The 23,373-nt window shown below is 69.9% G+C and overlaps 1 protein-coding gene across 2 annotated transcripts; it reads right to left on the reverse strand.

The window, feature by feature from the left end:
- Window positions 1-802: 802 nt before the first annotated feature.
- On the reverse strand, window positions 803-21,875 carry JAG2 (jagged canonical Notch ligand 2). Of its 2 annotated transcripts, XM_055556041.1 has the most exons (26): window positions 21,784-21,875; window positions 21,263-21,613; window positions 14,066-14,123; window positions 12,468-12,719; window positions 12,210-12,270; window positions 9,208-9,338; window positions 8,951-9,070; window positions 8,717-8,830; window positions 8,398-8,511; window positions 8,170-8,283; window positions 8,044-8,090; window positions 7,778-7,948; window positions 6,785-6,935; window positions 6,361-6,513; window positions 6,174-6,287; window positions 5,754-5,867; window positions 5,546-5,659; window positions 5,311-5,427; window positions 4,849-4,876; window positions 4,261-4,346; window positions 3,786-3,899; window positions 3,579-3,694; window positions 3,056-3,304; window positions 2,439-2,570; window positions 1,627-1,783; window positions 803-1,369 (listed from the first exon to the last, which is right to left on the reverse strand). In XM_055556041.1, the coding sequence occupies exons 1-26, from the start codon at window positions 21,847-21,849 to the stop codon at window positions 894-896; spliced, it is 3,720 nt and encodes a 1,239-aa protein (XP_055412016.1). In that variant the 5' UTR covers window positions 21,850-21,875; the 3' UTR covers window positions 803-893. The 2 variants fall into 2 exon arrangements, with proteins under 2 accessions (XP_055412016.1, XP_055412017.1); XM_055556042.1 differs by lacking the exon at window positions 8,170-8,283.
- Between the last annotated feature and the right edge of the window lie 1,498 nt (window positions 21,876-23,373).

A 23,373-nucleotide genomic window follows, 5' to 3' on the forward strand; every position in this document is an offset into this window, starting at 1 on the left:
GTTCACAGACGTGGGGGACCCAAGGGGCCCCGGGGTAGGGGTCCCCGGCGTGGCCCGCACCCCGCCCCCCGCTTCCCGGCCCCCAGCCCACTCTGCATAACAAAGGAACAGCACCTAAAGAACAAGGGAGGCCAAAACGTTTAAGTTATTAAATCAAATATACAGAGTGATTCATTTAATATGTACATATGTACAGAAATGCACTTTCACGAGGAGGGCGGCCGGGGCCGGCGGGTGGGCAGCAGCCGGGTGCCCGCGGCAGACGTTGGCAACCGCGAGGGGGTCTGTGAGAAGGCACTTGTCACCAGCGTCAGGACTGCCGCCCGGGGGACGGAGCAGGCAGGAAGGGCACTTCTGAAAGCACAGTTGAGAGATCTCTGGAGCGAGCGTCGCGGGCAGCGCAGGCGAGGACGGCGGGCCAGAGGCGTGGGTCTGCCCGCGGCCTCAGGCCATGCCGCCCGCCACGGGCCCCACTGGCCACCCCCAGCCCCACTGCCACCGCAGGCGCCCCCGACAGCCGCGGGCCACGCCGGACGCCGCGGGTCCCACCGGCTCTTTGGCCTGGAGCCACAGCGAACCCAGATGAGGAATAAAGGAAGATTCTGTAAACAGCGCACCACCTCTGGGACAGACGTCCACGGACCTGGGGAGGACAGGCCTCCTCACTGTCTCCTGCCACACACACGCGTGCGGCACCCGGGAACGTTACAAAAATAGCAACTCTCCAAGAATACGCCGTTGTTTTCCGCCTGACACTCACCGAATAATTTATACAAGGCTAAAGAAACGTAGAAAATAAACATTTGTTTTTTTGCTTTTGTGTTTTTTCTTTTTTACACAAAATAAACTATGCACGGCCTCGGCCTCCCATGGCCGGCGGGCAGCCTGGCACCCTACTCCCGGCCGGCGCGGCGGGCAGTGCTCATGCCCCCAAGCGTGCGGTTGTCCACCTTGGGGCCTGAGGCCCAACGGGCCGGCCGCCCGGGCGAACGGCCGGGGTCTTTGGTGAACTTGTGCGCGAGGAACTTCTCGGCCTCGGGGGACTCGTCCTCCCCACGGCCCGGCTCCTCATCTTCCTCGTCCTCGCCGGCGCCCGCCGGCCCGGGCAGCGCCTCGCCCACCCTGCGCGGGGGTGGCGTGAAGTTCTTGCAGGGGAACAGCGCGTCCTTGGGGCCGCCGGGGCCACCCGGCCGCTCGATGGGGTTGCGGATGGGGTTGAGTGGGGCCCACTGGTTGTTGGGGCCCTCCTCCCGCGGCAGCCGGCTCCTCTCCCGCTCTTTCCTGCGCTTGCGCATCCACCACACGCAGACGACCACGCATGCCAGACACAGCACGCTGAACACGCCGCACAGCACCATCACCAGCAGACCTGGGGCGGGGGCACCCAGACGTCAGAGGGCCAGACGCCCAGTCCTTCGGCTCGTGGGGATGGGCAGGGCCCCAGGATCGGGGCTAGGAGGTGGGCTGGGCTGGGAAAGCTTCGCTGGCAGATGCAGGGGAGCTGCCGCGTCCCCGGGGCTGGTCGGCCCTGGGGCAGGGCGGGCAGAGGCTGCAGGCCCACCCCTCCAAGCCCAAAGGAACCCCACCGCTCACCCTGGGCCCAAGCGGCGTGCCCCTCCTGCTCACCTGTGGAGGACCTGCCCACAACGACCGTCTCCACCTTCACCTCCGTGACGGCCAGCAGCAGCGAGCTGTTCCCCCGCTGCGTGATGGCGGCCACGATGGCGTGCGCCGCGCTCTGGATCAGGGTGCTGTCCGGCAAGTCTCGGGCCGGGCTGAAGGACTGTGGCAGAGAACAGTGCTGAGGGGCCGCCTGTGCACTCAGCTGGGCAGCGGGAGGCCTGTGACCCCCCCGCCACTGCGGCAGCAGCTGGGACAGCGGCCCGGCCCTGCGTGCAGCCCCGGGGAGTGCGAGACTCCTGCTCTGGCTGGCCGGTCCGGGCAGTGGTGAGGAGGGGCGGAGACCCTGCGGCCCCATAGCACGGCTGTCTTTGAGCAGCATCAGGGGCTGGGGGCCTGGGGCCCTGGAGGAGGCTCACTGGAGGAGAGCTCTGCCAGAGGCTGGAGGTGCCCTATGCTGGGCAGGCTGTGGGGAGGTGGCCACGGCCTGGTCTGCACTCCCACAGACCCCGCTGTACCTCGGCCCTTCAGGTGGGTCCCAGCCCCAGCCGGCCACTCCTGGAGTCCTGAGAGGGCCACAAACCCGCCGCTGCCCTGATGCTGGCCCAAGTCACCTCCACCATGCAGCCCCTACCACGCCAACACCAGCACCCAGGGAAACCCCCCTGCCCGTCCCCCTTCTCTCCCCGCGCGTCCCAGCCACAGCCTCGCCCGACCCCCAAGATGCCGACTTACACCCCATCTAGGAGCACATTCACAGTGGGACCCGCAGTGGGGCGGGTGCAGAACAAAGGTGGCCGCCCTCCGGCCGCACTCACCAAGGCCACCTCCACCGCGCTGGCCTCCGAGGGCGGCCGGTCGCAGAGCAGGACAAGCAGGCGGTCCCGGGCCGCGGCCCTTGTGGCCGGCAGAGCACGGATGCCAGAGCAGACGGTGCCCACAGTGGTGCCCTGCCGGGTGGGCAGCACATGAGCAGCGGGCAGCGACCGCGGCCCCAAGGGGGTCTGCCTCTCAGTGTGCAGTGGGACGCCACGACAGCCTGTCTGGGGGAGCAAGGGTCCTGGCTTCCCATGGCGGTCCGCAGCCCCACCCAGAACCCAGACGGCCTCCGTGGCCAGGGCCGGTACTGAGACCAGAAGGCCTTATGGGCAGAGATGAGGGCGGGGTGAGAATGCCCACGGAGCCGCGGGCTGGCCCCGCCCTCCCGGGAAGGCCACCTGCAGCCCAGGTCCTGGGAACGACTGGATGAGTGGGCATCTCGGCCCGGGCCGGCCCCTCCCAGCCACCCCGAGCCCAACGGTCCATCTCATCCGACCACATGGAGGCACGGGGCCGGGCGGCCAGCAGGGGTCTCGAGCCGTCTGAGTGGCCACAGGAAGGAGGCCAGCAGTCAGGGCCCTGCTCGCTGGTGGTGTCCAGGGGGCGGGCAGCTCACCTGAGGCACCTGATCACGGTTGAAACGCAGGGTGAGGCGGGCACAGTTGTTGTCCAGATGGCCGGAGCGCGGCTGGCATGGGGTGCTGGGCAGCACGGGCTCCTCTGCACTACACGCCCCCCAGGCCGCGCAGGGTGGCTGCAGACACTGGCCCGGGGCCTTCTCCAGGCACTGCTGCCCCGGCGGGCACTGGGCGCTCAGGGCATCCGGCCGGCCAGCCAGCAGGCAGGGCTTCTGGCCGCACCACACCTGGGGCCACATGGACGGGACCCACAGACAGACCCGGACGGCACCACGTGGGAGGAAACACGCCGCTGGTCATGAGTCCGTGGATAGAGCGCCCCCTACCCCCAGGGCGCCCACGGTGAAGGAGGCTAGCAGAGTAGGGCGGCCCACGTCTTCTGGGGCCAGGTTCGCCTGTCTCCCTCCCCCCACACCCTCCCGGGGTGAGCAACAGGGTCGGGGGTGGATGACGGGGACCGCAGGGCAGTGGGCGCACAGGGCGGGTGGAGCGGCCGCACACCTTGCTGCAGTCTCGGTGGCCGTCCAGGCAGCGGCAGCTGTTGCACTCTTCCACCCACGAGCTCCCGTGAGGGAAGGGCACGCCCTGCGACCAGCAGGACCTCCCGAACACAACCACTGTGGGTGGGAGAAGTGGGGCACATGGAGAGAAGGCTCCCCCGGAGCCCCCAGCCTGAGCGTGGCCTCGCCAGCGGCATCCCCCACCTACCCTCCTGGCACCGCAGGCCAGATCGGCCAGGTGGGCAGCTGCAGCGGTAGCCATTGATTTCATCCACACACGTGGCCCCGTAGGCACAGGGTGAGGACTGGCACTCGTCGATGTCTGCGGGAGAGGAGCCGGGCGCAGCGTCAGCGAGGCGGCGGCCTGGGCAGCAGGGCCCGTGCAGAAGGAGCAGCCCCGGCCAGCCTGGGCCCCGGGGGCCCCTGAGCTGGGCCTGAGACCGCCGTCACCGTCACCATCTGCCTCTAGGAGCTAATGGCCAACCCAACCTGGGTCTGCCCCTGGCGGGGTGCCCCCCCAGCCACTGTTGGTGGGAAGCAAACAGCAGAACCGAGGCTCAGACAGAGGGGAGAAGCGGCTGTGACCACACTGCGCCCTGAGGTCTGCGGATGCAAACAACCCCAACAGCTTCCAGAGCGGGAACCCCGTAACCCCACCCGGGGTGGGGACCCAAGCCCCTCACTGATGCGGCAGTCGGGACCCGCAAAGCCAGGCGCACACTCGCAGCGGAACCAGTTGACGCCGTCCACGCAGACACCACCGTTGTAGCTGCAGAAGAGACGGCAAGGGTCGGGGGGCCCAGGCAGACCAGCCCGTCAAGCCGGCCCACCACCGGGGGTCGGGGGGTCCAGGCAGACCAGCCCGTCAGCCGGCCCACCACCAGGGTTCAGGGGGGCCCAGGCAGACCAGCCCGTCAGCCAGCCCACCACCGGGGGTCGGGGGGGCCCAGGCAGACCAGCCCGTCAGCCGGCCCACCACCAGGGTTCAGGGGGGCCCAGGCAGACCAGCCCGTCAGCCAGCCCACCACCGGGGGTCGGGGGGGCCCAGGCAGACCAGCCCGTCAGCCAGCCCACCACCGGGGGTCGGGGGGGCCCAGGCAGACCAGCCCGTCAGCTGGCCCACCACCGGGGGTCGGGGGGGCCCAGGCAGACCAGCCCGTCAGCCGGCCCACCACCGGGGGTCAGGGGGGCCCAGGCAGACCAGCCCGTCAGCCGGCCCACCACCGGGGGTCGGGGGGTCCGGGGCAGACCAGCCCACCACCACCACTCACCAGGGCAGGGGGTTGCAATCGTTGGTATCTGCATTTGAGGAGAGAGAGGACGGTGAGCCTGGCACTCCCCACCCGGGCACCTGTCCATGCCGGGTTGGGGGCACCCCAGGTACGCGGGGAGGGCAGGCAGATACCGCACTGTCTACACCAGCCCGCCACGCCCAGGCTGGAGGATGTGGGGCCAGGGTAGCTCTGGGAGGACAGCCCGTCCTGGAGGCCCACGCGGAAAATGGACTGTGTGAGCAAGACAGTGGCTGGCCGGAGACGCGCAAGGGCCAGCACCGGCGGGAGGAAGCTCAGGGGAGTCAGAGGGGTTCAACCAGGCTTCCGCGGCCAAGCACAAGGAGTGGGTCGATGGGGCAGAGTCGGGGTGGGGGCAGGACCAGGAAGCAGGGGACAGGGTGGGCCCACACCAGCCCACGCCCACAGCCGCCCCCTGGTGCCGCCAACCCCCGAGCTCACTATGGGTGCAGGTGCGGCCCTCCCAGCCGTCCCGGCAGATGCAGGAGAAGGAGTCCCCACTGCCCACGCAGGTACCCCCGTTCACACAGGGGTTGGGCAGGCAGCTGCTGTTCTTGGCTGCAAAGGAGTCAGAGAAGGAGAGCAGAAAGAGAAGGAAGAGCTCTCACCTGAGCCAGGCCGGGGCCCCCACCCCAGGCCTCGGCCCACACGGCACAGGCACGCCCTGGCGCCTCACCGACAGTGCACGTGCTGCCCTTCCAGCCCGGGGCGCAGGCGCAGCGGAAGGCGTCCCCGCTGTCGTAGCACGTGCCGCCGTTGCTGCACGTGTAGGCGTCGCACTGGAACTCACCTGCAGGCACACGGCCACTCAGAGGCTGCCCGGAGCAGCGGGCGGCACCCTGGCAGACATGCACCCCGAGTGGCAGGGTGTGGTGGGCACTCACGCGAGTGGCAAGTCTTGCCCTTCCAGCCATCGTCGCACACGCAGTAGAAGTCGTTGACCAGGTCGAAGCAGCGACCGCGGCTGTGGCAGGGATCGGGGAGGCAGTCGTTGGGATCTGGGGGCGAGGACGCCGGTCAGCGGGGGGTCCCCGGCGTTCACGGAGGGCTGCCCGGAGGAGGCGGCACCGGGGTGGGCCAGGGAGCGGCAGAGGGGCGGGGAGGGAGCGTGTGTACCCCTCTGCCCGCCTCCTCTACGTGCCGCATCCCAGTCAGCGGCTCAACACATGGAGCCAGGCCTGCGCAGGGCATGGGTCGCGGGACGCGGGGCGGGGTGCGGTGCGGCAGGGGCGTGGGGCGTGGCGAGCTCAGCACCGGGAGGCACAGGCCCTGTGGCCGAGAGGGGGGCAGCGTGGCCCACTCACTGGTGTCACAGAGCTCGCCCTCCCAGCCGCTGGGGCAGAAGCAGCGGAAGGCGTCCACCTCGTCGATGCAGGTGCCCCCATTGCGGCACGGCTGGCCCAGGCAGTCGTCGATGTCTGCGGGAGGCGAGTGTGAGATGGGGCCCCAGGTGGCCCGGCCCCCTCCCGGCCCTGGTCCACGGCTACTCACTCTCGTGGCAGTAGGTGCCCGTGAAGCCGCTGTCGCAGACACAGGAGAAGTTGCCCCCGGGCTGGCTGATGCAGTGTCCGTGGGGGCCGCACACGCCAGAGGGGCCCATGCCAGCCACCCTGGTCCCTGCCTCAAACCCGCAGCCATCGACCACTGCCGCAGAGACAAAAGGGGGTCAGCCCTACCTCTGCAGGACACGGCCACCCCTCGCCACAGCCCCACTCCTTCGGGCCCAGCCCACACTGCACCCATCCCTTTAGGCCCTGCCCCTGCTGCACACAGGCCTGCAGGCCCCGCCCACCGCACCCACCATTGCAGGCCCCGCCCACAATGCACTCACCTCTACAAGTCCCGCCCACTGCACCCTTTCCTGCAGACCCCGCCCACAGCGCCCACTCCTGCAGGCCCCGCCCACCGCACCCACCCCTGCAGGCCCCGCCAGGACAGGGCGCCCGGGGCTCAGAGCAATTCTTGCCGCCCATGTCATCCGGGCAGGCGCAGTAGTAGTCCCCCTCCAGGTTGTAGCACCGGGCCCCGTTCTGGCAGGGGCTTGGCTCACAGAAGTCGATGTCCACCTGCGGGGTGGGGACAGCCATGAGGGTGCTGCTGGCACCGGACAATGGGCCCGGGCTCATGTCCCTACACGCAGCCCCTACGAGCGGTCCCTGAGACCCAGGCCCACTCAGACCAGCCAGCCAGGCCTCTGCGGCCGGAGCCTGGAGGACGGCCCAGCTCAGCCTGTCTGGACCCCTGGCTGGACGGAAACACCTGGGTGGGCCAGGCCCCGCCCCCCCGCCCCGCCCCGGGGCAGCCCTCTTCCGCGGCCTCCCGGGGCAGCATCCGGCCTTCGCCCCTCCCACTGGCAGGAAGGCCAGCTCCCGGCCACCCCTCCAGCCTCCACCGCTGCCGTGAGCCCCAGCTGTGGGTCCTTCTGAAGAACCACCCCAGGCTCCAGGGCACAAGACAGGATCTGGTGCTCACACCCCGCAGCTCACTCCTCTCCCGGGTAAAGACAAAGCAGGTCAGCGGGGGTGGAAGAGTGAGCCTCTACTCGTCAGACCGGAGAGTGACACCCCCAGCCCGCCCCAAGGCCCCTCTTTCAGGGGCGTGCAAACTCCACCCCATCACGGCCACCTACCCTGCATCCGCAGTGAGAATCAGCCAAGGCACAGGGTAGCCAGTGGACCCGCCAGGCCTCCGGGCCACCCCACCAGGAGGGGCTGGTCCTGACAAGCCGGGACCCTACGCCTCTCCCCCGGCCCTGCCCAGCCAGGACTCTGGGGCTGGGGTCTTGGTCTAGTATTGAGCCTAGGACATACTGCAGGGCCAACCCCCACTGTGGCCCCTCCTGGCCACTCGATGGGCCACCCGTGGCAGCCACTGGGACGGAGGGGCAGGCAGCACGCGTAGGCCTCACCTCGCAGAGCGGCCCTGAGAAGCCCTGGGGGCAGTGACAGCGGAAACCGTCGACCAGGTCCTCACAGAGGCCCCCGTGGCAGGGGCTGCTGGCACACTCATCCAGCTGGTGCTCGCAGTGCCGGCCCCCGAAGCCCCGTGGACACACACACTGGTAGCCGTTCACCAGGTCCTGGGGAGGTGCGGGGCGTGGGGTGAGCCTCCCGAAGCCGCCCTCAGGCACCTGCGGCCCAACGCCTGCCCCCCCGCAAAGTGTGCAGGCCTCACCTTGCAAGTGCCGCCGTGCTGACACTGGCCCCGACAGTCGTCGACGTCTGCGGGCAGAGGCGCAGGTCACAGCGGGCCCTCCCTGCCCCCAGCCCTGCCCCCTGCGGCCCGCCCACCCATACTGACTGATGTGGCAGTCGGCGCCCTTCCAGCCCGGGAGGCAATCACAGTAATAGCCACCAATCAGGTTTTTGCAAGAAAAAGCATTAAGGCACGGCTTCCCTTCACACTCATTGGCGTCTGTGAACGAGACAAGGGGGGCGATGGGCCCGCAGCCCTGGCAGCACACGCAGCAGCCGCCGCAAGCACAGCGCACAGCCATGCACACACGCCCCGGCCCGCGGGACCCCTTACCCAGCTGGCAGGTGGCCCCCACCCACTGCTCCGGACACACGCACTCAAAGCCGTCCACCTGGTCCACGCACGTGCCCCCTGCCGCACACGGGTTGGAGGCACACTCGTCGATGTCTGCGGAGCCAGGGGGAGGAGCAGGGATGATCGCAGGGTGGAGGAGGGGGCAGCTGGCCCTCAGGAAGGAGCGTGAGCACCCGGGTCTTCCCCTCGCTCCTCTCCAACCCCAGCCCCACGGGGATGGGCCGCCTCGCCCCCACCCACCCTCCTGAGCCTGGGAATGCAGGCTGGGGCCCCCAGAAGCCCTGGAGCAGGCTCTCACCCAGCGCACAGGTGGGCCCGCTCCAGCCCGACGGGCAGTGGCACTCGAAGCCCGAGGGCACCTCGTGGCAGGAGCCCCCGTTGGCACACGGGTTGGAGGCGCAGGCGTGCTCGGCTGCATGGGGAACCACAGGGGTGGGTGTGGCGGCCAGGCCCCACCTTCCACAAGGGCCCCCCCGGCCCCCGCTGCACTCAGGCCAGAGGAGTGGGTCCAGCCGTGGCCGCCCTGACGTACCCCGCTCACAGTTCTTGCCCGAGTAGCCGTCAGGGCAGGCGCAGCGGTACTGGTCAGGCTCCGCGTTGATGCACGTGCCCCCGTTGGCGCAGGGGTGGTGGCTGCCACAGTAGTTCAGGTCTGGGGGTAGATGGTGCTCAGGGCACAGGCCTCGGCCCTCACGCTGCCCCCGCGGCAGGCCGCCGCCCCCGCACCTTTGTTGCACAGCAGGCCACCCCTCACGCCCACCTCCCGCGGCAGGCCGCCGCCCCCTGCACCTTTGTTGCACAGCAGGCCGCCCCAGTTGGTCTCACAGGTGCATTGCCAGGGCTCCACGCAGCTGCCGTGCACGCAGCCGGGGTATGGGACGCACTCGTCACAGAACCTGCCCTGCCAGCCGTAGCTACACCTGGGGAAGGCAGAGGGCCGGGAAGCCCCGCGTGTGACCGCAGACCCCGCAAGCGGGGGCCACGCCCAGGGTGGCGTGGGGACACGGCACAGCGTCACGTGGGCCCCCGGGGCCAGCGGCCGCAGCCTTTGAACCAGAGCGGCCCCGCCCGCACATCACGGGCAGTCCCGGCCGCTGGCCGCGCACGGTCAGCCGCAGCTGTCCAGTCACTCCTCCTGGAGCTATTTTGGGACACAGCCGGAGCGGGGCCCCCAGAGAAGGCGCCAGGCAAGGAAGGCTCTGCTGGGACCCCGGGAATGAGAGGGCCAGGTGCTGCCAGGGCCGGCAGGCCAGCGGGCACAGGCCTCCTGCCACTGGGAACCCTGGGCACAGCCTGCGACCTCGCCTGTGACTCAGAGGCGGTCACTCTCTCCACGAGGCCCCAGCAGGGACGCGTCTCACAGACAGGGACGCTGAGGCCCGTGGGCTGTCCCAGGCCAGCCCCGTGAGAGGCCAGATCCAGGGCACTTCCTGACCCGGGAGGAATCACCCGCTCCCTGGCCTCGAGAGCGCTCTGGGCTCTCAGGCCATAACCCCAGGAGCCAGCCCTGCCCGTGCTGTGGGCCAGCATCCTCTCCGGGAAGTCCTTCAGGAGGAGACGCAGAGGGACACCCCGGCCATCAGCACCGCCCCCTCGAGAGCCCAGAGCCCCAGGGAGAGAGGCCAGCACCCTGTGCTCAACGCCCCGGGGCCCACCCCGACGGGACCCCCAAGGGGACCCCCCCTAGCACTCAAGGGTCCTGTGGGATGGGGTGACGTCCACACCACCGCCCGTCATGTGGATTTATTTTTGTAAAAGGGAAGAGGCACGGCCCTTCCTGGGCTGCCCCCGACCCCCCGGCACCCAGAAGGGACGCTGGTGGTGCAGAACAGAGAACCGAGGCTGCCGAGAGGGACTCGGCTGGCCAGATGCGCATGTGGGACGGGGGACGCCAGCCCGGGCCCCCCTCCAGGTGAGAGGGGTCCCCCGGGCGTGCTCTCAGCCCTGGGTGGGGCCACCTCTTCAGGTCCCCATGGCCCCGGCTTTCCTGGCCTGCGGCTCCAGCAGCTCGGGGAGGAGGCGGCAGGAAGGCACGGCCATCTCCGCGGCATCCGGTGGGGGTTGTCCTGAAACCTGAGCCCAGGGCCACCAGCAGCAGCTGGGCCTCACCCACGGGGCCAGAGGGAGGCGAGCAGGGCTCACCTAGGGCCCTGTCCGGGGAGCCCGGCGCCCCCCCACCGCCTTCCCGCAGGGCCCACGTGGGGAGTGGAGCACCAGCCTCCCCCCTGCCCGCCCCGGTCACTGGCCACCCGGGGCCAACGGCTCAGCCCCAAGAGCTCGGTGCCAAGGGCTGGGCCGGGCCCCAGCCCTGCTGCGCTCACAACCCAGCAGGGACGGTCTGCCGGACTCCGGGGCTCACGCCCGGGTCAGAGGGCAGGGCTGCTGGAGAGGCCTGCGCCAGGCAGACAGCAGCCCTGCACCCCGTCTCCCACACGGAGGGTGCTCCTGGGGTGCCTGCCCCTTGAGACGGGAGCCCGCCATGGGCCAGGCCCCCAGACATCTCTCAGCCCCGCTGCTCTGAGACCACCACTCAAATCAGCTCAAACCCGGCAGACAGAGTGAGTGACGCCCTAGACACAACCCCCGCCACCCTGACGCTGGGTCCCCGGGGAACCTGCCCACTTCCCTGCCCGGGACTGGAGGATTCACTCCACTTACCCCTTCCCAGGCCACAGCCACTGCAGGACGAACAGAGGGTGCCCCCATCCTGGCTCCCAAACACTGCCCTCCCAGCCAGAGTCAGCGGGGCAGTTACCAAACTTCCCTGCCCAGCGTCCTTATCGGAAAATGCACCCGCACCCCAGAGGGGATCCTGATGAGTCAGACCCAGAGTGGGGAGGAGGCTTCACTCACCCCCTGCTCCTCTGTCAACTGGCAGCCCCCCGAAGGGCTTCACCCCCAAGGGCGTCCGCCTGGTCCCCGGGGCCCAGCTCCCAGGCCATCGGCGAACTCCCGGCACCCACCTGGCTCCTGCCCTGTAGAGAGCCCCCCGGCCGCCCCCACCCCTTCTGGCCCCTGCTCCTCCCCACCCACCCCCGACCCCACTCAAGCCGGCAGCGATTCCACTGCCCCTCAGCCAAGGTCTGCGGCCCAGACCCCTGGCTCTCTGGTTCCCTCTGAACCCCCGCCAACCTGTCTGGGACCCCCTGCCCTGCCAGCTCCTTGCTGTCCACTGGCAGCAGCAGGAGCCGCAGCCGGCTCCCCCTGACCCGCCCGCCCTGGCTGTACGCACACGGCCCACATGCATCTCTAGCCAGGCCTCCTCCCACAAGCCCGGGCAGGGTGGGCAGCACCCCCACGACAGCAGCTGCCCTCCCGCCCGCTGCGCCTGGGGCCGCCCCGTCAGTGGCTCAGGGTGCCAAAGGCACGCGAGCCCCACGCTCCTGCCCCAGGACGCCCACGGGGGCGGCCCCCACACCCACACCGGACAGCAGCCTCTGCCTCCTGGCCCACCCCTGTGGGGCCTCCTGGCTGCCCCCAGGCCCCCAGGCCTCTCCCGTCCCCCACCTGTGAGCACCACCCTGCGCCACCTGGACCGTGCACTCCTGCCCCGGAGCGGCTCTCGGCCCAGACCAGCCCACCTGAGGTGCGGTACGTGAGGCGGCCCTGCCCACCCACGCTGGCCCGCGCCGCAGGGCACACTCGGGCTCCAAGAGCACGTGCAGCCTTCACCAACAGCGAGCCGCACACGAGCAGAGCCCATCCCACTCATGGGCTGTGTGCAGCCAACTGTGCGGGAGCGAGTGTGTGCACACTTGGGAGGCAAAGAGGAGCTGGCGCGGGGCACTCACCTGCACTCCCCGGGCACGGAGCAGCCCCCGTGGAGCAGGTTGCATCCCTGTTTACACACGGCTGCGAACGGACAGAGCAAACAGACCCCTGCAGCGGCCACACACCGCCCCGCGGCCGTGACACAGGCTCTGGGGGCAGCCCCTCGCGTGGCCCCCCACCCTCCGCGGGGCCCCGTGCGTCCTCCACGAAGCCCCCACCTGGCCCTCCGCTGGCCTCCGCGATGCCCCCCAGCGCTCCCGTAGCCCCGCCCCGCTCACCCTCCTTGCACTCCTTGCCCATCCAGCCGTCCATGCAGGCCTTGTTGCCGTACTGGTCGCAGGTGTAGTGGCCAAAGAAGTCGTTGCGGGGCCGGCAGAACTTGTTGCAGGTGGGGCTGTAGTAGTTCTCGTCACAGCGCACTCGGATCTTCAGCTCCAGGTGCGCCACGTGGCCGCTGAAGTGCAGGCTCTTCCAGCGGTCCTCGGGGTTGATCATGCCCGCGTGTGACACCCGATCGATCAGCAGCTCCTCTTGGAGGGGGAGCGGCAGTCAGCCGGCATGGCCGCCGCCCCGCAGGAAGCGCAGGACCCGGGGCCTCCCGCTTGCGCCTGCGGCCAGCCTGTCCTGCCCCTCGCGGCCCTGCCCCACCCCGGGCTCTGCACGCTTCTCACGGCTGCAGTCACGGCCGCCCCATTCCCACAGGAGCCACGGCACTCACTGCCGCTGTGTCTCTAGACGAGCCTCCCTGGGCCCGAGACCACGGACCCGGCAACCCGAGGGCTGGGCCTCCCCCCAAGCCAAGCTGCTGCGTGGCCGGAGCTGGCAACCACGGTCACGGGGTCTCCCTACACACGTGTACCGGTTTAGGAGGTGGTGCAGTAAAAGGCTAAGGACCCTCACCCCACAGCCGGCTCCAATGACCGCTGCTCTCCGCCCGCCCCTCTGCGTTCCCATGGCATCTCCACTGCTGGGACCCAGCTTGGTCTAACCCAGCATCCAGCTGCCCACCTGACGCTGTCCAGACACAGCGCGTCCAAACAGCACTCCAGCCCGTCCCCACAACGGCCTCTCCGCCCCGCGGCCACCCGGTCAGCGGGCCCCGGGCCTCGACCTTCGGAGCGAGCAGAACCCCGCCCACCCCACAGGCCGCCCCTGGTCCCAGCACCCTGACTGCTACACAAAGCTCCCCACCTGTCTCCACCCTGGCCCTGCAACCCACCCTCCACGCGGCAGGCTGAGCAACCCGCCTCGGAGAAGAAGCCGGTGTCCTCACAGGAGCCACGCGGCCTCCACGAGCTGACCCTGGCCCGCTAACCTCATGGCAACCCCTCCCCTTCCCACAGGCCCTGGGCTGTTGGCACTGCCTGCTCCCTACCTGTCTGCGAGGAACCTCTGCCCACCACCACAGGCCCTGTGGACTCTGTGCAAGGCAGGCCAGCCAGCAGCTAGGCCTCCAAGGAGGCCCACCAAGCCCTTCACCAGGGCGGAGAGGGGCCCACACAGCCAGAGAGAGCTCTCGGCGGTGACCCACCCCACTGAGCCACGGCCAGGCCCCAGAAGACTGGCCTTGGGTCTGGGTATCAGCAGGAGGTCACGAGAACGCCAGGGACGGCCCAGGTGCGGGACCTTGAGGAGGATGCAGGCCCCCCGCCAGAACACAGGCGAAGCCAGGGCAGCACAAGCAAGTCCCGAGCGCAGCAGAGCGTCCTGGCGGCCAGGGCAAGAGGAGCAGAGACCTGCAGGGCAGAGGCGGCTCCCTGCCCGCTGTGTGCCTTCTGCCCCAGCAGGCAGAGGACCAGGAGCCTGGCTACGCGCGTCCCCGTGAGGAGGGAGGCCCTGTAGGCAGCCCCCCGGGGACCCTCAGGGGCTGACTCACCATCCGGGGTGGTATCGTTGTCCCAATCCCAGGCCTCCACGATGAGGGTGAAGGAGCGCTGTGGACATGAGGAGGGCGGGTCAGGATCCTCCGCCCACCCCAGCCGGCCCAGCCCTCTCCTCCATCTCGGCCCAGACCCCGAGATGACCCCCCAGAGCAGGGACGCTGCTCCTTCCAGCTCACAGAGACTCAGGGGCCTGGACTCCTGGCTCCTGCAGCCTGCCAGCCAGCAGACCAGGTCAGGCTGCAGAAGAGACAAAGTGACCCGCACAGGGCAGCGGGCAGAGGGCAGGCACAGCCGAGCGGCCTCAGCCTGAGGTCCCCAGGTGGGCTGGGGCCAGAGGGGGTCGCGTGGGAGCCCAGGGTCCTCCAAGCCCACTGGGAGGGTCGATGCCCAGTCACCAGGCTGCGGGGCCAACCTGGGTGGCCCAAGCACTGGAGCTGCCGCGGGACACGGCGAGCTCATAGTGAAAGGGAACGCTGCTCAGTTGTGTCTCTTTGTGATCTTTGTGATCCCGTGGACTAGACAGTCCTGAAGTCTCCAGGCCAGAACACTGGAATGAGTAGTCATTCCCTTCTTCAGATCTTCCCAACCCAGGGATCGAACCCAGGTCTCCCACACTGCACGTGGATTCTTTACCAGCTGGGCCACCAGGGAAGCCCATAGTGAAGGTCCAGGAAAAGCGGCCCCACTTCACAGATGGGGAAACTAAGGCCCAGGGACGGCCTGAGGCAGCCTCAGCAGTGATCACTGCCCCCCACTGTCTGGCCCTGTGCCCCAGGCAAGGGATGCGGTGACAGGGTGGCATCACTGAGCAGCCCAGGACCACCCTCTGCCCTACCCCACCCCACGAAGACCACCAGGCGCAGGCAGCGACCCCCTCCCCACGCCCGCCCTGCCCGGGACCCCCTCACTTCCACAGCTGCCCCTGCCCAGAGCCCCCCTACCCCAGCAGCTGCCTCCTAACACCTCACCCCGACCAGAGAAGACGGGCAGGAAAGAAGACGCCATCGTCCACCCTTCTAAACCCCACCACCATGGGGCCAACCCCAGGCTGTGAATCCCATCCCCGAAGGTCCCCGAAACCCCTGCCTCCCTGCTCTCAGTGCTGGCCGCCAGGCCATCAGGCCTGGTCCAGGCTGCCCGCCTCCTTCAAGGGTCCCCAGCAGCCACCATGGCCTCCGCTCCCCTGTCCACAGGAGCCCCAAGGACCCTCAGAGCTCTGTCCACATCTCCCCCACTGCCCAGAGCCTTTCTGGGGCTGCCTGCAGCTCCCGCGCTCCCCACAGGCATCCAGCTTGACCCTGCCACGGAGCCCTTGCACACACGACGCCCTCCGTCTGCCTGGAATGACCCCTTGGGCCAGCCTTCCCCGGGTCAGTCCACTCCTGGGTGCAGCTGGAGCACCCAGCTCCTCCCCAGCAAGCACTCACTTCACCCATCCATCCACCCACCATCCACCCATCCATCCACCCACCCACCCATCCATCCATCCACCATCTACCCATCCATCCACCATCCACCTATCCATCCATCCATCCATCATCCATCCACTCACCCATCCATCCATTCACCCACCCACCCATCCACTCACCCACCCATCCATCCATCCATTCACCCACCCATCCATCCACCTACCCAGCCACCCATCCGTCCATCCATCCACCATCCACCCACCCACCCATCCATCCACTCACCCACCCATCCATCCATCCATCCACCCACCCATCCATCCACCAATTCATCCATCTACCATCCATCCACTCACCCATCCACCCACCTACCCATCCACCATCCACTCACCCACCCATCCATCCACTCACCCACCCACCCATCCATCCATCCACCCACCCACCCATCCACCCAACCACCCACCCATCCATCCACTCACCCACCCACCCATCCATCCACCCACCCACCTACCCATCCATCCATCTACTCACCCATCCACCTACTTACCCATCCATCCATCTACCCACCCACCCATCCATCCACCATCCATCCACTCACCCATCCATCCATCCACCCACCTACCCATCCATCCACCCACCTACCCATCCATCCACTCACCCACCCATCCATCCATCCATCCACCCACCCATCCATCCATCGACCCACCCACCCATCCATCCACCATCCATCCATCCACTCACCCATCCATCCACCCACCCACTCATCCATCCACCATCCACCCACTCACCCACCCATCCATCCTCCATCCATCCACCCACCCATCCAGCATGCACCAAGCACAGGCCTGCCTCTGGGGCAGTGGATGGGTGAGAAGCTGCTGTACTAAAGGGTGTCAGGGCAGGCTTTGGGGAAGGTGCTCGGGAGGAAGCATCCCAGGCAGGGGGACCACAGGCAGGGCCTTCGGCTGGAAGAGGAGCAATGCGGGGAGCAGGTCTCAGGGTCAGACTGCGGGGCCATGGCCCCTGTGCCACCTGTGGTGCCAGCGCTGAGCAGAGCGGGTAGCTGCCAGGTGGGTGTGAGTGAGGGCCAGGGGCTCCTGGGGCTTCAGCGGGCATCCTGGCCGCACGGGCCATGAGCGAGAGCATGGGAGGGGGCGGGCCAGGGCCCAGGGCTGGAGCCCTTGCAAGGCAGGTGGAGGAGCGCCCCGGCCCCAGGGTGCCCAGCCCACAGGGCGTGAGAGCCCACCTCCCGGCACCTGCGCAGGGAGCTCCTCCCAGCTCCCAGGAAACCCCATGCCAGCCACCCAGGTAGGGTTACCATCACTTTCACCAGCACCCGAGGCTCCGGTTACCTGCCCCTGAGGGGACGTGCGCCCGCCCGCCCGCCCACCCACAAGGGCCCCGCCGCCCGCCAGCTGGGCTCCTGCACCTGGGCGGCAGGGAGGCACCTGGGGAGAACCTGAGCTGGGGGGCAGGGCGCCAGGCCGGGCCTCCGCCTCCTCCCGGCTGGCCTCCAGGACTCAAGTCTCCTCTCTGCAAAGAGCAGCCTTCCGTCCCAGGGACAAGCCTCATGGGCCACGGGCTGGCCGGGCTCTGTGGACCCAAGACCCTACACAACAGGAGGGCCCCTGGCCAGTCGTAGCTGGGCTGCCAGCCTGCCTAACCTTGAGAGGCCCCCAGCCTGCTGGCCTTCTTCCCTCTTCCATAAAGCCCACCCCAACCTGCCTGCGCCAGAACCCCATCCTGACCGCGGTTCCTCCTGGCCCACCCCCAAGGCCAGGTCCCGACCCTGGTCCGACCCCCGGAAAGTACGACGGGCCGGCAGCCCCAGTGACACAGGGCACCCCAGATCCAGGAGGCAGCGCTGACTGCAGAGCCCGGGTCTGTGGGCCCCACCTGCTTCCTCTCCCGCAGACCCCGCATCCGAGCCCGGCCCCCCGTGGAGCAGAGCAGGATGCGGCGCCAGGAGCTCTCAGCTAAGATACGTTTCCTGAAACCTGAGCTTTGCAGAGGCCCAGGTCTCTGCCTCCATTGTCACCGCAGGGGAGTGGGGGGGGCGGCCACCTCTCCCCAAGCTGCTGGGCCCAGGGGGGCCATGGCAGGAGGACTGGACCGCAGGCTTCCCCACGGGAACCCGGACGCCCACGCTCCGCACCGGGGACCAGGCAGGCCGTGCCTGAGCGTGCCCAACCAGCCCACTGCAGCCAGCAACACACAGCCTGCCAGCACTCATCACACGCACCGGGCAGGACCATGAAGTCTAAGATCAGATGGACCCTGGTCATACCAGGGTGCGTTGACGAGGCCTGGGGCCGCGGACCCTGGCTCAGGCCTGAGGATTACAAGCATCTGTCTCCACCAAGAAGCCCCTCGCTGGCCCAGGCCGCCCTCACCCAGACACGACCCCTGGGAGGGTCCCCGGAAGCCACAACTCCTCCAGAAGCCCCTGCCCAGACCCCCCAGTGACCTCCCCCTCTCCACAGTGGAGCCTCACTCTCAGCTCTGCCCCCTCAGGGCCCAGGGACAAAGCCCTAGCCTGTCTCTGAGTGCCCACTGGCTGGCACTGCCCATCTGGGTCCCCTCTTTGCCCAAGAGCCCCACCCTACAGCCCCAGTACCAACGCCTGGGCCAAGACCCCTGACATCCGAGGCAGGTGAGCCCCTGCTGAGCGGGACCCCTGGCCCCTGTCACAGGAAGGAAGGGAAAGTTAGCCCCCACACATACAAAAGAGGCAGCAGCCCTAGGCACCGCGCGGGGAAGGGGCCGGGGCCGCCTTCGCCCCACACCAGCCGCAGCTCCTCGGGGGGCAGGGAGCACCAGGAAGACACCATCTCACACCGTCAAGGACAGCCCCCAGGGGCAGACCCTGGCCCAGCCCACCGCGGAAAGGAGCTCATGCCAGCGTGCGCATCCCACCAGGCCTCGCCCTTGGACATGCAGGCCCTTCACTGGCCCAAGGCCCCCTGCCGACCCCTGAGCACAGCGCATGGGTCCCTGGTCCTCCTCTCACTCCAGCCTGGCCTTCCACAAGCCACCGCAGCCCCCCCAGGCCAGCAGTCACCCCGCAGACCCACAGCGCATACACCAGGATGGGGCCTTAGACCTGGGGGCCAGATCCTGAGGTCTTGGAACCAGAATGTGAGCCAAGGAGGCAGGCATGGCCTCCGGCTGGGCAGCAGGCCCTCAGTCAGCGGGAGGCCCCAGGGCCACGCTGCGCCTCCATTGGCCAGGCCCCCCAGGCCCCCGTGAGCCCCCAGTAGCCACTGACTCACCCAGGGAGAGCACACACACACGTGATCAAACATGGCCTCCACCTTGTTGGCTACGAGCCAGCTGCCAGGGCCAACCGGGTGTCATCCATCTCCTGGGGACCGGTAGGACACGTGGGGGCATCCGTGGGGGGGATCAGGAGAGGAGGGGAAGCCCCACACCCAGACTGCCTGCACCTGCCCTCCCCTCCCCTCACCCAAGACCCTGGACACACCTCTGTCCAGAAACCTGAGCCCGAGTCCAACCTGAAACCACGCAGAGCAGACAACATGGGGACTCCAGGGCCCGCGCGGCCAGGTACGGGTGCAGAGGGTCCCCCAGCCTCGCCTGGGGCACCAGGATAGAATGAGAAGGCAGTTGTGGGGGGGGGTCAGGACTGCCTGAGGGTCACTGGAAGGGCTGGAGAGTGCAGAGCCCAAAGTAGGTCCTCGTCCGCCCTCTCCAAAGCCAGGGCCAGGCGCAGGCCGGCTCCCCACACTCCTGGACCTCCAGCCATTTCCAAGGCCCTGCGCACACGACCTGCTCCAGGGTCCTGGACAGAAGCCCCTGCGCCCCGCCCTCTCACGTGAAGCTCCTGAGGCAGGGCCCAGCCCCCTCCTGAGTCCCCAGGGCCATAGTGGGCGCACCGTGTTCCAAACTCACGCCAGCTCACGGGATGGAGCTGGACTTGCAGGGGGCAGAGGCGGTGCAGCCCCAGGGCCGCTGCCGGCCGAGCGGAAATACCAGGGCACTGGCATCACTACACGGGCCATGGGCCCGGCAGCCAGGCCACGCTACCCGTGGGGAGGGGGAGACAGGAGCGGCCCCCCAAACGCACAGCTACCCCGCTGCCCCACCCTCACCACGAGCTGGGCCACCAGCCCCTCCTGGGTGCGCCCAGCAAAGTGGAGGGCGGGGACCTGGCCCAGCACCTGCCCCTGGTCTGCAGGCCCCTGCCTGGGAGACCCGGGCCTGCCCCGTCCCATTCCATGCCTGGCCGGCCGGTGGGACCAAGAACGCGAGGGACACGCGTCAGCCCGCCACATTCCTGCAAGGCCTCCCTGCCCCCACGCCCACGGCTGCCAACTCGAGCAGAAAACACATCCTCAGGTAGCGATTTCGAACCGCGCTGGCCCGAGCCCAAGCGCAGATGACAGGCTGCGGGCCCTGCTCAGACCTGCCTGCCGCCCGCTGCGGGGGCGAGGGGGCTGGGCTCATCCCAGCGCCCGGGGCCTCCCAGCCTGCCCCTGCCTCCCGCCTGTTCCACCCCAGGGACACGCTCCCCACCTGCAGCCTGGGGGTCCAGGGAGACTGCAGAGGCCCCAGGTACGTGGGGGCAGGGCTGTGGCCAGGGGTCAGGAAGCAGGGGGAGGGGGTAGCCATGAGGCCTCCTGGCCTAGGATACGATGAGGAGGAGTGCCAGCACGGGGCTCAGAGCTGGGGGGCGGGGGTGCGGTGGGGGGCCAACCTCCGCCTGGCCTCAACCCCCAGTCTCTTTCAGAACCACGGCACCAGGTGGGCATGTTCTTGTGGCCTCCCAGTGGCTGGCCGAGCCAGAGGTCCTTGGTCAGAAGGACAGTCCCTCAGTCAGCCTGGCACCCTGCTCTGGGCACTGTCCACACACAGACACACCCCAGGTGCCCGGACCTGCCTCTGCACCCTGAGACCCCACTTAGCAGGGGCCTCTCTCCTCCCTGCCCCCACCCAGTTCCCTGCACGCCCGCAGCACAAAGACCCGGGAGGCCAGGCTTCGGGCCACATCGGGCAGCAGGAGGCCTGGCCTGCCGCAGCCCCCACCCACCGGGGCCCAGGACAGCGCACTGAGATGGACCACATCCCTGCCGGCGTTCCCAGGTCCACGGCTCCTGTCTGACAGGCGGACCTCAAGCTCCTTCTCCAGAAAGAACAAACAAAACCCAAAATGCAAGACAGGAAGGTGCTTAACAGAGAATCACAGCACCAAGGCCCCTCGAGGCTGGCCCCCGGGGTCTGGACCAGCGGCAAAGGCTGCCACCAACCCACGAGCACGAAGTCCCTCGGCCCCCCGCCCGAGCAGCCCCCCACCCCCACCCATCCAGGAAACGGCAGGGCGGGCGCAGGCTGGCCGCGGGCCCGGGCGGCTCCGCCGGGGCCTGCCCCGGACCAGCCCCAGCACGCGCGGTGCACATGCCTGCGCGGCCTGCCCGGGCCCGAGGCGCCCGGCCGCGCCTCCGCACCCAGACAGACACGCGCAGGGCGACGCAGACACACGCCGCGGGCCGCCCCGCACGCGGGCCGCTGCCACCCCGCCGCGCTGAGACCCCCCGCGCGCCCACGTGGCCGGGCGCGGACCCCGGGGCAGGCGCCCCCTGCCGGTCCCGCCCCGCCGTGCCCGGGCGCGCGCGGCTCGCCCGCGGAGCCGGGGCCGCAGGTGCTGGGGAGCCGGGGGGGGGGGGGGCGGGGCGGGGGGGAGCCTGGAGGTCGGGGGGCCGGGGGGCGGCGGGCAGGGCGGGGCCGGGCGCCCGGAAAGGGCAGCGCGGGAGGAGCAGCACCTACCGGCCAGGCGAACTGGAACGGGATGACGACGAGCCCGGGGTCCTGGTCGCCGCCGGCCCGGGCCCGCGCCCGCGCCCGGTCCCCAGTCGCGCCCGCCGGCGGCAGGTAGAAGGAGTTGCCGCCCAGTACGGGCGTGGCGCCGTGGCCGTAGCTGCAGGGCCCCGTGGGCGTCACCTTGGCCTGGTACTCCTTGAGGCACACGCGCACGTACGTGTCGCACTCGTCGTGGCCGCAGCCCCCCGCGCGCGTCGTCCGGCCGCCGCCGTCGCAGCAGGCGCCGCTCAGCAGCTCCCCGTTGGCGTTCCGCAGCGCGCTCAGCTGCAGCTCGAAATAGCCCATGGGCCGCGCCGCCTAAAAATAAGGCGGAGGGACAGTGCGGGGAGGCGCGGGCCGGGGTCGCCCGCTGCGCGCCCCGCCCCCGCCCGCCGGGCCGCCCCGAGGGCTTCCGAACCGCGGCGCCTGCGGGCGGTGCCGCCGGCCCCGAGGGCGGCGCGGGGCGCCCCGTCCGTGCCCCTGCTCACCTGCACACAGAGCGCCAGCAGCAGCAGCAGCCGCCGGGGCAGGCGCCCCCGGCCCCGCGCCCGCATCGCCGCCGCGACCCCGCCCGCCGGCCCGCCGCCGCCGCCGCCCCTGCGCGCCGGGCCCCGGCCTCCCAGCGCCCGCGCGCCCGCCCGCCCTCCAAGCGCCGGCGGCAGCGGCAGCAGCAGAGGCGGCGGCGGCGGCGGCGGCGGGCGGGGTCGAGGCGGCGCCGCGCGGGCGCGGGCGGCGGGCGCGCGGGGGCGGCGGGCGCGCAGGGGCGGCGGCGCTCGGGCTCGCAGGCGGCGGCGCTCGGGCCCGACCCGGCTCCCTCCCGGAGGCGGCGGCGGCGGCGGCGGCAGCGGCGGCGGCGGCGGCGGCGGCGGCGGCGGCGGCGGCGGCGGCGGCGGCGGCGGCGGCGGCGGCAGCGCTCCGGGCCTCGGCTCTGCGCGCCCGCGCTGCGCTCGCCCGCAGCCGACAAGTTCGGGCCGAGACTGACAGCTCGCTCGCCCATTCGTCACCCGCCCACCTGCATATGCATGAGGGGGCGGGGCCGCGCCACGGGGTGGGGCGGGGGGGGCCGGGGGCGCCCGGGATTTAAAGGCGGCGGAGGGCGCCTCCTGTCAGCGCCCGGGCCCGGCGCGCGCCTCGCGGGGCGCCCGGCGGCCGAGCGGCGGGGCCTCCGCTAGCGCCTCGGCCGGAGCCAGGAGAGCGGGACCCGGCGCCCCAACGCGGCTGCGCCTCGCCGGAGCCCCGCCGGGTCTCCGGAGCCAGGGGGTGGGGCGCCCCCTGAGGTCACCGCCGCGGTCCCCTCCCACCGGTGCGCCGCCGCCGCGCTCCTCGCGGTCCCAGGGAAGAGGCTGCCTCCTGCACAAATCAGGGCTCTATCCTACTTGGGGCGGGCGCGGCCCTACTACGCGCCCCCGCCCCCGGGAATATCTCCCCCGCCACTCCCGCCGCAGGGGGCGCTGCTCCCCTCGGACGCCCGCCCCACTGCCCGCGAGTCGGAAGCCACGGAACTAACGCTCTTCTGCGCGGCCCGTGTCCAGCTCTACTATGGTGGCAGAGGGGACATTCGAGGAACGTCCGGGATGGGGGTCGTGGTTTGGGCGCGGACGAGGAGGGTGCGAATAAAGGACGGTGGTGCAAGCCCCAAAGGACAAAGTGAAGGCCGCCCAGAGAGGCTGCGGCTGCTGTCCTGGTCGCCAGGCCCCCGTATCCCACCCCCTCATCGCCTTATTGCCCTCTCCTGGAGTAACCTCGCCTCATCTCCCCGGAGTCATGCCAAGGCTCCGGGTCTCCAAACACCTCCTCCTCTCCGCCAAACAGGGTCCCTTACCAGGCTGGAGATCACCTTGGCCGTTAGGGATACCAATTTGGTCCAAAGGGGTTTCCCCGCCCAACCCCGGTAGCAACTGGGCTTTCTTCCATCCCTGGCTCCTCCCGCAAATTTGCCTGCGGCCCTGGTTTCACTGCCCAGCCCAGGGGTCCAGCCCCCAGGAGCCTAAAGAGCTGGGCCTGACTGCTCCCTCCAAACACCCATCCTGACCTGAGCCCCTCTCTAGGTTGGGAGGGGGCAGGACACAAGCCAGGCC

The sequence above is a fragment of the Bubalus kerabau genome, chromosome 19 (genome assembly GCF_029407905.1).
Source record: "Bubalus kerabau isolate K-KA32 ecotype Philippines breed swamp buffalo chromosome 19, PCC_UOA_SB_1v2, whole genome shotgun sequence".
Lineage (NCBI taxonomy): Eukaryota > Metazoa > Chordata > Mammalia > Artiodactyla > Bovidae > Bubalus > Bubalus kerabau.

Coding starts and splice junctions, on each gene's coding strand:
- JAG2 (XM_055556041.1), bottom strand. CDS start 21,849: ATGCGGGCGCGGGGCCGGGGGCGCCTGCCCCGGCGGCTGCTGCTGCTG. Junction 9,071..9,207: donor CGGCCTGCTGTGCAACAAAG/GTGCAGGGGGCG, acceptor ATCTACCCCCAG/ACCTGAACTACTGTGGCAGC. Junction 8,091..8,169: donor GGGCGCCGACTGCCACATCA/GTCAGTATGGGT, acceptor CTCTGCCCGCAG/ACGTCGACGACTGTCGGGGC.